We start from the raw sequence: 13,868 nt of genomic DNA, 5'->3' as shown, positions 1-13,868 counted from the left end.
ATTCAGGGATCTGTGAAGGAGTTCAGTGAACTGATTCTCCAAATCACGAATTTGAGTGAGAAAGAAGCATTCTTCTATTTCATGGATAGGTTGAAGTCATAGGTTAAGCAAGAATTAGAATGTCGAGAGGTCCAAGAACTGTCTAAAGCCATAATTATTGTAAAGTCCTTAATCGAGCTTGTTCCAAGGAAAGACAAGTTCAAGTCTTTCAAGCCTAAAGAGAAGAGCAATGGCGTGGAAGATGAAAAAGGACAGATTGAGTATAGCAGCAGTAATGGTGACAATAGTGGAAATGAAAACCATGGAATCGGAAGTGGAAACCCAACAACAACCTAAAGGAAAAGAAGAGCGAGATATAATGTTTCTTATGTTGTGGTCCGCATAGGGTACAAGACTACCCAGAGCCATCCGAATTCATTGTGATCAACAAAGAAAAGGAAATGAAGCCAAAGGAAGATAGGCTATTGCAGCTTAGATTAATAATACTTAATTTTGCTAAAACGGAGAAGGATAGTAAGCATAAAAGGGTGATGTTTGTGGACATCAACATCATAGGCCAAAGAAAGAGTGCTTTTGTTGATATGGGGGCATCTGACTTGTTTATATCGGAGAAAGTCATGGATAAACATGGTCTTTCAATTAGCAAATCAACTAAGAAAATCAAGATGGTGAATTCCAAAAAGGACCTAATTGTGGGAGTAGCACAAGGACTTGAGCTACAAATCGATGAGTGGAAAGTCGAAGAAGACCTCGAGGTAATTCACTTAGACGATTACGACTTTATTCTTGGCTTAAATTTCCTTAGCTGGATTAATGCTCTTTTAATTCCTTTTGTCGATTGTATTTATATCTTGGACACTTGTCAATGATAATGCGTGGTGTCGATGAGTCATGACGAGAAAGGTGGAACCAATGTATTGCCAATAATCAAGCTAGTTGAGGATGTTCATTGTGAAAAGAACATTGACTTGGTGGATCAAAGTGTTATGAGAATGCCTTTAGAAATGCTAGAGGTGCAACAAGTCGATGAGAGAGATGGGTTGTGCATCAGACTTTGTGGGAAAAGTGGTGATGCAAACTAGGTAGTCAAAATGAGTAAATGAAGCGAGCGAGGTACATCACAAACATTTATCTATTGTTTTACATTATGACTTAGCGTTGGCTTGGCAAAGACACAGGGGCCCTTTCAAATTTTTGAAGTAGGTAATGCGAGGGGCTTACAGACTGCAATTGGCGAGAATACTCAAAGTTAACCCAGTGTTCAATATGGGCCCGTCAAAACTTATTTGTGAGGATCAAGGAGATCCTGATCGAAGCAAATCAATATGTGGGTAAGTAAGAGCAATGGGCTTTTGCAAACAAGATGTACGAAGGAGTGAAATGGTTTGAGTTAGGTGACGGCAGAGACATAAACCGAGGCAAATGTTTCAAGAGGCGAAACTACCTGATAGAGAGACAAGTTAGGAATCAACCAAGGCACTAAGACAGTTTCAAGACGAGTCAAACCAGTGTCATTATAAGGACACGACAAAGGCATCGTGAGAATAGGTAAAGGAGAATGTCACAGGTCACGAATCAAAGCCCTTGACGAATGTGCACAGAATGTCTCATAGAAGTCAAAAGATTAAATAAGGCTCATCCGTCCCATTTAAACTAGCCCAATTTGTGGAACATGTAGAGAAATCCATCTATTTAAAACCTTGGTGGCCGAGTGAAACACTTAAGGAAAACTAAGGTTGCTAGGCAAATATGGAAACTAATATTAAAATATTTATAATCTTACAAGATTTTATTTAGTAATCTTAAGGGATTTAAACAATCCCTTAAGAATCTCAATTGTAGATAGGTTTTAATTTAAACCATCGATGTAAAGTAAACTGTACCGTTGGATCTGATGGAACTCAACTTTAAATAGAGATATTCCTCCTCATTTGTAGTCATCCCTTGTATTTAATTCAAAGAGTATTCACTCAAACAGTTTGTACATGCAACTTTATTTTGCCTTTTTCTACTCTCTCGTTGCTTCTTTTGTCTTTGAGTTACTTCTGCTTTATTTTCAAAGAAATTCCTCTTTCTCGAAAGTAAAGTTAACTTAAGCAGATTTGAACCTAAAAAATTACCTAAAACCACACAAATTATGAAACTAAAATTCTAGCACCATAATACTTACATTAAAAAATTATTAACACAAATAAATAATATGTATTGTTTCTGACATACAAACTTCAATAGTTGTAAAACTTGCATGACAATAAAATAGGATATTGCTTATTAAATTAGAAGTTTTACTTTCGAATGTAAACATTGATTTGCTAGATTCTATTATTAGCTTAAATGTATATTATTTATAAAACATTATGAAATTTTAAAAAATTGATTCTGATATAAATTACCATGTTTTTAAATCTAAACTCATAAATTATTATATTTTAATTTCGTAATCATATTAACAAATGCATAAAAAAACATTCTAAATATAATTTAATTAATAGGGTGCAAACTAGTTTTAATATAAAATAACTTTCTGAAATGTAAAAAGTTAAATTGCCCAGTGAAACAAAAAGGGGTGGGGGGAGGAAGAAGGGAAAGAACAATTACATGAAAACATAAGTTGAATTCAAGATATCCTTATTTTGCTCTCAAATTTGACAAAGCACACACCAACAAAGAATTACAAAGCAAAAATAGCCTGTGTCCTCTACAGAAATAAATGCAAAGGAAAAATCAGATTACAAATTAAATGAATACTTTCACAAATCACTATTTTTGAAACAATAAAACATTTCTACAGACGTCAAAATCACCGGTAGACTATGTACACTGTAATATTATGATATAAAATCGGAAAATCCAAAACGTATGTTCCCTACTTGATCAATCATCAAATTTCCGGGAAAAATAATAATAGTAACAATAATAATAATGATAATTATCTCTCTCACCTTCTTCACTTGTTAGACCACTGGAATTCGATTTCCAAATTCCGTGATGGCCCACTTTTACTTTGGGGCAATAACGTGTACTCACCAGCTACCGATCCAAGCATTACAACTCGATCAATTTGGATTGTAACTTTTCCAAAGGAACTCTGTTTTTGCAAAGAAGAATCAAATGGAATTTAGAAACTATTAAAACACCCAATCTAACCATCGATAATCAAAAAAACAAATAATTCTTAATTCTTATGATGTACTTACCTTCCCCATTTTGCTCTTGTTCTTGCAAGATATGTGCAGCTTCTGGCCTTTTGGAGGACTCTCAAAAGTCCACGCAAAACTTTCATCCCACTCTGGATTAGGACCAGTTGATACAATCTGAAATGTGACAAATAAGTTACGCATAAGTACAGATTAAACAAGGTGAAGAGATAGATGGAACGCATTTTCATCTAGATTGTTTAAAGTTTATCCAGCAGAACCACCAAAGTTTTGGAGTCAGTCGACCATGTATAGTGGGGAAAAAGATCCCCATTCATTTAATCTTAACTCTTAAGAGCTGGCTTAATGATTCAAAACCAAACATCAGTAATATCATGTAGCCGTATACTGGCAGCTTTTTAAAGAACTTCACCTCTCTCTATATATATACAAGTCACTTTGTAGGGCACTAGTAGTTATGAGGGCTGTTAAGCATCCAACCTAAAATCAATTAATAATAGTTGAAGTGACTCAAACTCAATCTGAAGATAAGATTATATTAAACTCAATAGTCAATATTTAACAGATGTCGGATTATATTACTCAACATTCCCTCTCCTGTGTAGCTCGGTAAGGGCTACATGTGGACAAACTCATAATAGGGTAACAAATGAATAGAACATAATAAACTTAGATTGTGATACCGTGTTATCCAACCTAAAATTAGTAAGCAATTTAACTTCTGTGGGATAACACCACTTAACAAGGACTAAGGAGCTGAGACTCAAAACACTGTAGGGACGTAAAGGCTGCTTATAACAAATTGTTTAGTTCTACCAAAAACTTAGGTGATAACTTATGAATTCAGAAATAGAAGATCCCTAACTAAAATCACAGTTACATATAAGAGGATGAAGAAGGATATGGAAGCATCTTACCTTGGTCTGCCGAGGTGGAGTGTTGCCAAGAGTAAGTTTGCAATAGACACTTGGGTTTCCTACTGATTGCTTCATATTGTTACCACGCTTGATTATAACCACCAATGTCCCAGGTAAGCACTGCAACAGAAATTCTGCCTTCTCCTGAAATCTAGGTGGGCCAGACTGGATTAAGTACTGCAGCAATGGAATTGCATCTGCAGCAGCAACTGATTGAGCTCTTGAAACTTCAGCCGGGCACGCTGACCAAGCTTGCCTCAGCAGAAAAAGACCATCCAAAGCAGCTTCTTGAGTTGCCTCGGAACCTGTTTTGAGGGATGTAACCAAATGGGGTATGCTAAGTGTTGCAGGCTCAGTTGCTCTCAAACGTGGGAAGTTGCTAAATAAAGAATTTAGAGCTTTTAGATACTCCTCATTGACAGTTCCACTGGCCCATAAATCCTTTTCAATAGCAGCTGTGAAATATGAACAGAAGTTAAGAAAAAGCTTGCATGGAAACACCATCTAAAGAACAACGGGTCACCAATACTATTGGAAAACAAATTGATAAAAGGAAAAATAAATTAATTTCAATGCACTGATGGTCTTGGAATAAGATATCTTGTTTGTTGGTTCTTCCTGAGGACGTTACCTTTGATAAAGAAAACTAAGGTGTATACACACACACACACTTAGAACTGTGATTATTGCTCAGTTACACAATGACTGGGCACAAAAAATCAGACAATTTACCATGGAGCTCATTTTATATAGCTGCAGTGCAACAACCATAATGTAAATATATTATTCATAGACTATGAAAACAGGAAAACTCACAGATGGAATTATTGCATCAGTAAAATACATTTTTGAGTTCTATAATTCTGTTCACCTTATGTGATATGTTCCGGTGACACTCAAATCTTTTAAGGAGTGCGACCACTACTACTAGCACCCACAAAAAGTCATAATGCAGAGAGAATTACCAATCAAACTGGAAGCACAAAGAGAACTGAAATCCTAACAGACTGTTAACATAGTGGATCTTTCAAAATGTTATAACCATAAGGTTTGTGAACCATGCTTCTAGAAAAGAAAGAAAAGAAATATATGCAATATAACCATAAAGTAGGCATGGTAATGGAAACCTACACAAACTAAAGATGCACTTTTTAAGTGATTTCTCCTCATTTTGGCCATACACACACACACACACACACACACACACTGAAGTCCAACAGAGCTAGAGAACTTACCAGTTATGGCTCGTACTGTTTCACTAGAAGCATACTCTTGAATGGTATTGTTAGAAAATAGAAGTTTAACAAACATAGCAGCTTGAATGGATGTATCTGGATCACTTGAACCTATTAGATCCAATACAACCTGAACACCACCAGCCTCAGCAACTGCTCTCTTATTTGATCGGCTATACATTACAAGATTCTGCAGAGCACATATGGCTACCACTTTCATTTCTTCTGTTGGTTGGTCTTCAAGCACATTAACAAGAGCACGACAAGCTGAAACAGCATCAGCACTTCGAGCAAGTGCCTCATTCTGAAAAAGGTCACCAAGAGCCAATGTTGCCAAAAGCCTTGCCTGCTGAGCTTGGGTTTGAGGATCCAATAGATATTGGGATAGTGGTACAATTGCAGTTTTAGTTACTTTTGTTTCTCTGATCTTCACATTATTGAGTAACACTTCCAGCAGTCTTGCAGCTGTTTCCTCACACTGGTGAGATCTGAGAAGTTCTAAGAGGGCCTCTATAGCACCACTTTCAGCCATCGCTTCAGCACTGGTTCCATCATCACTCTCTAATACCAGAAGAGCATTCAATGCACCAATCACAGTGGTCTCAGAGCCTGAATGCAGCAACCTTACCAAAACAGCAACAGGAACTTCTAGATAAAATTCAGAACTGAATTGCAGAATGCTAGCTAAAACTGAGGCAGCTGATTCCCATAAAGCGTGTGGGAGAGAAGGATCAGCTTGCAATATCACTTTGGACAGCTCACTGACACCACCCTCTTTTGCAATTTCGTTTGGCCATATTAGTGCAATGCTAACAAGAGCCTTTACAGCTCTCTGTTGCAAGATATGTATGCCAGAACCAAGAATTCTTATAAGGGGACTAATTACTTGTTGTATGACTGCATCCTTCTGAAGACGTTCTTCCAGAAGCAGATGCGATAGAAGCTCTGCTGCCAACTGCTGAACTGCAGGAGCAGGGGAATCAAGAAGTGGGATAAGTGGTTCTATAGCTTGGTGAGAGGTCAGTGTATAATCAGCACGACACTGTGGATGCTCCAGAATATTTACAAGGACCTGTAATGCACTATGTTGTCCATCAGGCCCAAATTCTGATCTTGACAACAACTGAAAAAGGGGCTCAACCACTTTTGCAGCAGACGGTCCTTTAGCTATAGTAGCATTATTTGTCAATATCCGGAGCAATTCCGCAAAAGCAGCACATAAGAAATCTGGCGCTTCATGAAGGATATCAAGTACGCTTTCAATTACCCCAGCTTTCACCATTTCCATCTTACAAGCAGGCCTGTCTTTCCCTAACTTCACAAGAGCTCTTGAAACAGCTTCATGAAGCATGTAATTCTTACCATAAAGAAGACCTACAAGAGGTATTACAGCACCATGTGCAGCAACTAGTTCTGCCAGTTGTTCATCATCCACAAGTTTATCTAATGCACGGACAACTGAGTGATGAGCAGAACTGAACTCAGTTACAAGGAGAGACACTAGAGGCTCAACACAACGAGCTGCAGCCATAGTGGACCTGATTCTTGTATTAGCAAAAAGAACACAACACAACTCAGCAGCATCTCCCTTCAGTTCCATTGAACAATTTGTTGAGAGGATTCTGCAAAGAACATCCACCGCGTTCATTTCAACATCAGCAGCAGCAAGTGCCCTAGAAGGATTTTCACTCAACAGCCTAACTAATGCTGCAATAGCAGCATGCTGCTCTCTCTCCATTCCAGTATTAAGAATCTCAACCAAGGGTTGAACAGCTTGCCGGGCAGTCTCCGCATTTCTGATATGGTCAGCAGAGAATAGGCTTTCTAATGCTTTAGCAGCACTAAGCCTAGCAGCTCTTCCTCCAAGACGTAAGACTGCTACAAGTTGACCAACAGCACCAAATGCTGCCTCATGTCTTCGAATTTCAGCACTGCTAAATAGGATCCCCAATAGATCAGTAGCAGCTTCTTCTGTTGCATCTTGAGGGCTCAGAGAGAGATACTTAGTCAGAGCTTCTAAAGCCCCGGATTCCACCATAACAATCTTATTTGATGGACTGTCTTTTGCAAGCTGAATCAGAAGCCCAAGGGACAGAAAAGGTGCACCAGGGCGGTCCGGAATTGGTTTAAGTAGATCAACAAGGGCAGGTATTGCTTTTCGAGAAGTAGCACCAACCCTAATGTCTTCAACTCTAAATAACCTCTCAAGAGCAACTTGATCTGGGTACCGTATCAAAGCAAACTCCTCAGACAATTCAAGAAGCTCTTGTATATCAGCATCAGCACCGCCAAGCAAGGAGATAAGACCACCAGCAGCCCCAGAATTTGCAACAGATAGGAGAGTCCCTCGGCTACCATTACAGACTAAACTGGCCATTGCTTGTGCAGCAAAATATCTGTTCGCCGGAACCTCTGACTTCACCAGATTTCCAAGTACTGGTATAGATTTCATTGTTCCATGTGCCCGAATGATATCTCTATCTTGGAATAAGATCGCTAGCAATAATGCACAAATCCATATGCTGTTATCTTCCTTAAAATCAATCTGCAAATTACCACAGAGAATCGTGCATTTTCAATAAAAGTATGAGGGAATATAGCCTCAATTGCAGAATAGGGAAACAGGGAATAATATCAATGTCATCTCCGAGAAATTTTATACATAGTTGTAAGCACCATAAGTTCTCTACTTATCAACGTTATATAAACAATTAAGAATAGGATTGAGTACCTGAGCATATTGGGAAGATCGTTGGGAGATTCTCTCAGTGACAACTTCAACTGCTCCAGCTTCCATTATTGTGATTTTACTCTTTTCATCATGACAAGCAAGGACAGAAAGAAGCCATATAGCCAAATTTGCACCGGAAATAACTGATGTGCCAGTATCAGATTCCCAATTCCTGTCTTCTCCTTTAGCATGCCTACATATGCTAATGGCATCTTGATCATCATCTGGTGGATTTGCCAATGAAGTCTCTCGAGAACCAAGCATTGTAACAAGTGATTCAATTAGATATATGGAAGAATTTAATTGATTCAGATCTTCCACCATTTTATGGTGATCAACTTTTGCGGCACATATCAGAAGTGCAGTACCGCCAATTTTGACCTTTAAGTTTGTGGAATTGATCACCCTTCTAGCAATTGATGGTATGCACTCAGAAGAACTAGCAACAGTCTCTCCTAGAACAACAGGTTGATCATGGCAAAGTCGTGACAATATCTCAATAGCTTTATCCTGTAAAAAGGGTGTTGCATCAGCAATGGATGAAACTATTGGAGATATGTTTTCTGGAAATTCAGCTAAAACTGCCCATGTAGGTTTTATTTGTCCACTGGCTGATTCTGATCTTGACAGAATAGCAAGAGCATCTAGTGCCTCTCCAATGGCAGCAGATCCACCGCTGGAAGATCCTAGAAAAGAAACTAATGCAAGAACTGAACCAGCACGGTTCACACAATCAGTAATGGCATAATCAACTCGCCTTGAATGGAGCAGTCGCGCTATGGCTGCTGCTGCATGAGTCTTCCCAGAAACAGTTCCTTCATGTAAAACCCTTGTAGAAGGCAGAATAATTTGCTCAGTAATCGCTATCTCCGATATCTCAGCATCCAACATAAGATTTGCTAGAGCACATACAGCCTGCTCTGCAACTTCCAGAACTGAAGAATCGGAAAGTGAAACTAAGGGAGACATTGCATCTCGAGCAAAAGCAGCCACATCCCTGTTCTCCTTAATTGAAAGAAATATTGCAGCAAGGCAGCGACAGGACTCTAGTAAGATGTTTTCCGATTCAACATTTAGCAGCTTCATGACTGACCCGAGAGTTTTTACAGCAATGTTACTTTCACGCAAGTCCATCCTGGTTTCAAATATCCCAGCTAAAGCCGATGCTGACTTTGCTTGAGTTTCTTCTTTACTTGAGCTCAATATTTTAATCATGGTCTCAATTGCATCATTTGCAGCACTACCTTCACGTGATATATCTTGGAAGGGGACCACTGAAAGCATACTTCTTAAAGCATCCAAAACATACACTTTAGATTCAGGTAGATCACTGGTTAATAATGCACTGAGCTGACTGATAGTAGCAGTATCAGATTTATGAATTAAATGGTTCAATGTCTTTGCCGCAATTTCTTTCCCATTTGAGCTCCCATTCTTAAGCAGCCATAATAGTGCAGGAACAGCATCAGCACTTTCAACACACGCACATATATCTTCACTGTGATTGCATAGATTCTTGAGGATCAATGCAGAATCTTCCTTGGCCTTCACGGAACCTGTTTCTAGAATTTGAACAAGAGGAGGAATGCCACCAGCAGCAGTAATGGCCCACTTACTTTCATCATTTTCATTAGATAGAAGGCAAAGCAGCGCAACCGCACATTCCTGTTGCTGTTCTGATGATAAACCAAGAAGTGATATCAACAGCTGAACACCTTCACGACCTTGAAGAGCACACCATAGACTTCCTTCGTTGTTGCAAAGTGCGAGGAGAGCTCTTATAAGCTCTTCCTGAAGTTCATTGGTTGTCATTGTGATCAATCCGACAAGCAACCTTTTAGCATCAGAATTTGCTAGTTTAAGCGAGAGTATACTGTTCCCATACAAACTAGCTAGCGCTTCTATTGTACGTTCTTTCACAAGGAATGGTAAGCGAGGTTGGAACTGATTAACTAAAGTCTGCTCAATAACCAGCGGATCTGATGCTCTAGTAGATTCTGCATTTCCATTATAAATCATTAAAGCCGAAGCCAAAGCCCCAAGTGTGTCGGCAGTCTGAGCAGGTGAAGAACATGACTCAAGGCTTTGACCAAGACTTGAGATGACATATGATAAACCACCAGAAATGATTGCCAAAGCACACATAGCATTCTCCTGCAATGCTTGAGCATACTCACCTTGCATGAATTCTTTTGAAGGAGCAATTGTAGCATTTATTAAAGCAGGAATACCATTGGAGTTAGCTATTTCCTTTCTAGCTTCTTTGCACTGAGCAGAAAGAGACTTCAGAGCACCTGCAGCCTCAGCTCTAACAGGGGCTTCATTACCAGGCCCTAACAATTTAAGCAACTGTTTAGTAGCTTCAGCAGCCAATATCTTGGAACAAACAGATGCATCCTCCATCATCATACAGGCAAGAAGAAAGCATACATTAGCTTGAGTGCTTGACTGCCCAGTTATGAGCAACTTTACAAGTATATCAACTCCTCCAGCCTGAACTGTCGCTGACCAAAATCCCTCAGTGCTGCTTGAGAGATTTTTTAATGCTCCAGTCAACAAGTTATCAACCAATTCTCCTGTCTTGAGCCCATTCTTTAGCAGCTTCCAAAGCACTGGAACAACTCCCTCAGTTGAAAAAATCTTTGATCCAACATGATCCTTGGCACCACCTTGTGAAACAGCATAGATGGTCTTTGCAGCTGCAATTTGACCTTCTGCTGAGCTGGACTTGAGGAGTCCAAGCAACGGTGGTATGCAGCCCCCAAGCAAAACTTTAACCCTTAGCTCATTCTCCTTACAAAGCGAGCCTAAAACAGTTGCAGCCTGAATCTTCACTCCAAGAGATCCTGATCGGAGAAGAGAGACAAGAACTGGAACAGCCTGAGAGTGAGATCCAACAGCACTAAAAGCATGTTCACGTGTATCGATGAGTTCCAGCAACTGCCTCAGAGAATTCTCTTTCTCTTGTACAGATGAGGAACTCTGCCGCAACTGCTCAATGCATTGTGCGACACTGGCCAATGTCCCATCTGGATCCTCCATGCTACTTGTACGATCCCTACAGGTGATTTAAGCATAAGGTGGTCTATATAGAATTATAATGGCTAATAATCATAGCATGCAAAATCAGTAAATGACAAATGAATAAGGAAAGATAATATTATCTTGTACATCAATGAAGTGGTACTAAACGTTACCAAAACAAATGGAGTGGTGCTAAAGTAGATACTCTCTATCAGTTATAGTTCAGAAGCAACAGGAAAAGAATACAAGGCCTATGACAGCAAACCAAAATACTCAACTAAAAAGCTAATGAGGCCTATGACAATAGAATCCAAGTCAAAGACACTGATAAGCATATTTCTTTTTTGGTAATAAAAGAAAAACAACCGGGGAGCAATACAGGGACATTGAACAAAAACTTAAAAGGAGGTTCAACATCTCTGCTGGTGGAAATTGGTACCAGTGCTCTCCTATCCCTCTCTCTCGTGCCAAGACCACCATGTTCTAACTAAACAGTTAGCTAAACTTTATGCTGTTTGCAAATTTCAGACTGCTCTAAATCTAGTAGGCAGCTCCCTGCCCAGACTTCTCCACATTGTTCTAAACTCTTCAATGCAATGCACCTTGTGTCCTTGCATAAAGTATGCTACAATAAAGCTCACACTAACCTCAGACCCATTTTTATAACTGAATGTGGAGTTGGCGGCTCGGAATCTTGAAGTTTTGCATCCCCATTTTTGTCCTGCAACCATGAGAGACATAAAAAAGGTAATGATGTTAAAAATTCAAATTTATTCAATTGATTATAACAAGTCATCAACAGGTGAATGAAAGTAGCCATGTAAAAATAATAAAAACAAGCTATATGATTATAGTGAGAAGCTATACTTAAGAAAGGGTATGGAAATCATTAACAAGAAAGCATTGCAGAATTTAGTTCTGAAACAATCAAAAAATATTCCCAACTCGGCCGATTATTCTAGGGCTTAGAGAAAGTTGAAAGTAGACATGCAGCATTTCGTTCCTCTGTTCGTTGTTTTGGGGACAGAGATACTGGTAATTTACCTGTCACATTCTAGTATGAGAAAATCAGAGAATACACATTGTCATATTGTTTCTCAGCATATGTCTCTGAACTAAACTCCATTGCTAATGGCAAACTTTTAGAGAAATGAAATGAACCGGTAGGTGTAGCATTAATGCATATTAATGACACGGTCACCTCAAAGTATATTATTTTGAAGAACGTATATTTGAAAATCACATATTAAATTTCGGAATAAGTGGCTCTTGATAAATTTCAAATAGAAGTGCTCTTCAGCCAACAAATTGGCAATAAAATTTCCGAGTGCCCACATCCAAATCTATTTTAGGTTTCATCATTGTTAGACCGCATTTCCATATCGAAGAAAAGAAACAATCATTCTCCAATCTTATAGAAAACAAATTCTACTAAAAGGATGCATTTATTTATTAACAATGATGAAAACGAGATCAAAACACATCAACCACCTTAAACTTCATAAATGTATCATATCAATAAATTCACAAACCATATCCTTTAAATCATCCCAAAACTAAGCAAGAAAATTTAGAAACACACCATATCATTAGCAGCAAGGCCGCTGCCATTGTTGGCAGCGAACCTCCAAGACACTGTCGCCGCCAGCTTTGCTTGTTATTGCAAAATTCGCTGAATCTTGAAAGAATAAATAATAAACCTTAGCCCCTCGTCAGATCCAGCCGCTACGCGTCGTCAAAACATTAAAATCCCCTGCCAAAAAGTAAAAGAAATAAGTTAAATACGAATTTCTAAATAAACAAAAGTCCGGATCAAGCAAAAATCATGATAATTCAACAAAAGACCTCAAAAGAACAATAAACCAATACATCTAATACTAGTAAACTGAAAGTTCAAAAAGGGGAAGAGCAAAAGATCACATTTCCATCGCACTGATTTTGTATCATTTTCCATTAAAATGAACTGAAATTTTACCAAATTGAAAGTCAGTAGATAGCAGATCGAAGAGGAATTAAAGGAGAAAAAAATGAGGAGCTTAGATTTGGAAGAAACGACACCGAATGATGAAAATAGAAATGTAGATGGAAAAAAGAAAGAGAAAGTGAAGGCAAACCTTCAAGAGAGAGAAATGAAGGAAGAATGAGCTTAGTCTCCTTGATTTGGAGTGCTTCTATCTATCAATTTCGTAGAAGAGAAGCCAACGATGAGAGAAATATTAAAGACAGAGAGAGAGAAAGAGAAACTGATTTTCTTTTTTTTTAATTTTTTGGGTAATGCTTCTTCTACTTCTTCTTGTCTTTCTGTTTTTACGTTTTTAATTTATTTTTTTTTTCTGTGAAAAGAAAAAAGAGCGAAGGTTGTGTTTTGTTTTCAGTTCACTCACAGCTCACACAGCCGACGCTTTAACTGGACCACCGACAACTTGAAAGCTCAGCTTCTCGGCTCAGCTTCTTCTCTTCTAAACTCGGCTTTTCTATTTAAAGATTTTTTTTTTTTTAAAAGGTATACTTATGCTCCCATTTTATAATTATTTTACTTTTAATTTTAATTTTAATTTTTATTTTTATTTAATAATTAAACTTGAATGGGTTTTAATTATCAAAATTAAAAGAATAAAAGTAGGTTGGGTACTCATCTTTCTCAACAAGAATTTGAGTGTAAATCATGATTTTACAAAAAAAATTTAGCTTATAATTAATTTTTTAAATAAAATTTTCAATAATTTATATATATTAATGCAGTAAACCTATTTAAAATATTTATATATTTATTAATTTGGTAGTATAATAATTTGTATTGCAT

The 13,868-nt window shown here is 38.0% G+C and overlaps 1 protein-coding gene across 2 annotated transcripts; it reads right to left on the bottom strand.

The window, feature by feature from the left end:
• Positions 1–2,607: 2,607 nt before the first annotated feature.
• LOC105804261 (protein CELLULOSE SYNTHASE INTERACTIVE 1) lies at positions 2,608–13,376 on the bottom strand. Of its 2 annotated transcripts, none has more exons than XM_012636782.2 (8): positions 13,180–13,376; positions 12,648–12,818; positions 11,713–11,786; positions 8,042–11,099; positions 5,311–7,855; positions 4,076–4,530; positions 3,198–3,314; positions 2,608–3,088 (listed from the first exon to the last, which is right to left on the bottom strand). In XM_012636782.2, the coding sequence occupies exons 2-8, from the start codon at positions 12,648–12,650 to the stop codon at positions 2,948–2,950; spliced, it is 6,393 nt and encodes a 2,130-aa protein (XP_012492236.1). In that variant the 5' UTR covers positions 12,651–12,818; positions 13,180–13,376; the 3' UTR covers positions 2,608–2,947. The 2 variants fall into 2 exon arrangements, with proteins under 2 accessions (XP_012492236.1, XP_012492237.1); XM_012636783.2 differs by having other exon boundaries at positions 13,041–13,190.
• Between the last annotated feature and the right edge of the window lie 492 nt (positions 13,377–13,868).

Source organism: Gossypium raimondii, chromosome 11, assembly GCF_025698545.1.
Source record: "Gossypium raimondii isolate GPD5lz chromosome 11, ASM2569854v1, whole genome shotgun sequence".
In the NCBI taxonomy this organism is placed as follows: Eukaryota; Viridiplantae; Streptophyta; class Magnoliopsida; order Malvales; family Malvaceae; genus Gossypium; species Gossypium raimondii.
This window is presented reverse-complemented; position numbering and strand designations above follow the sequence as displayed.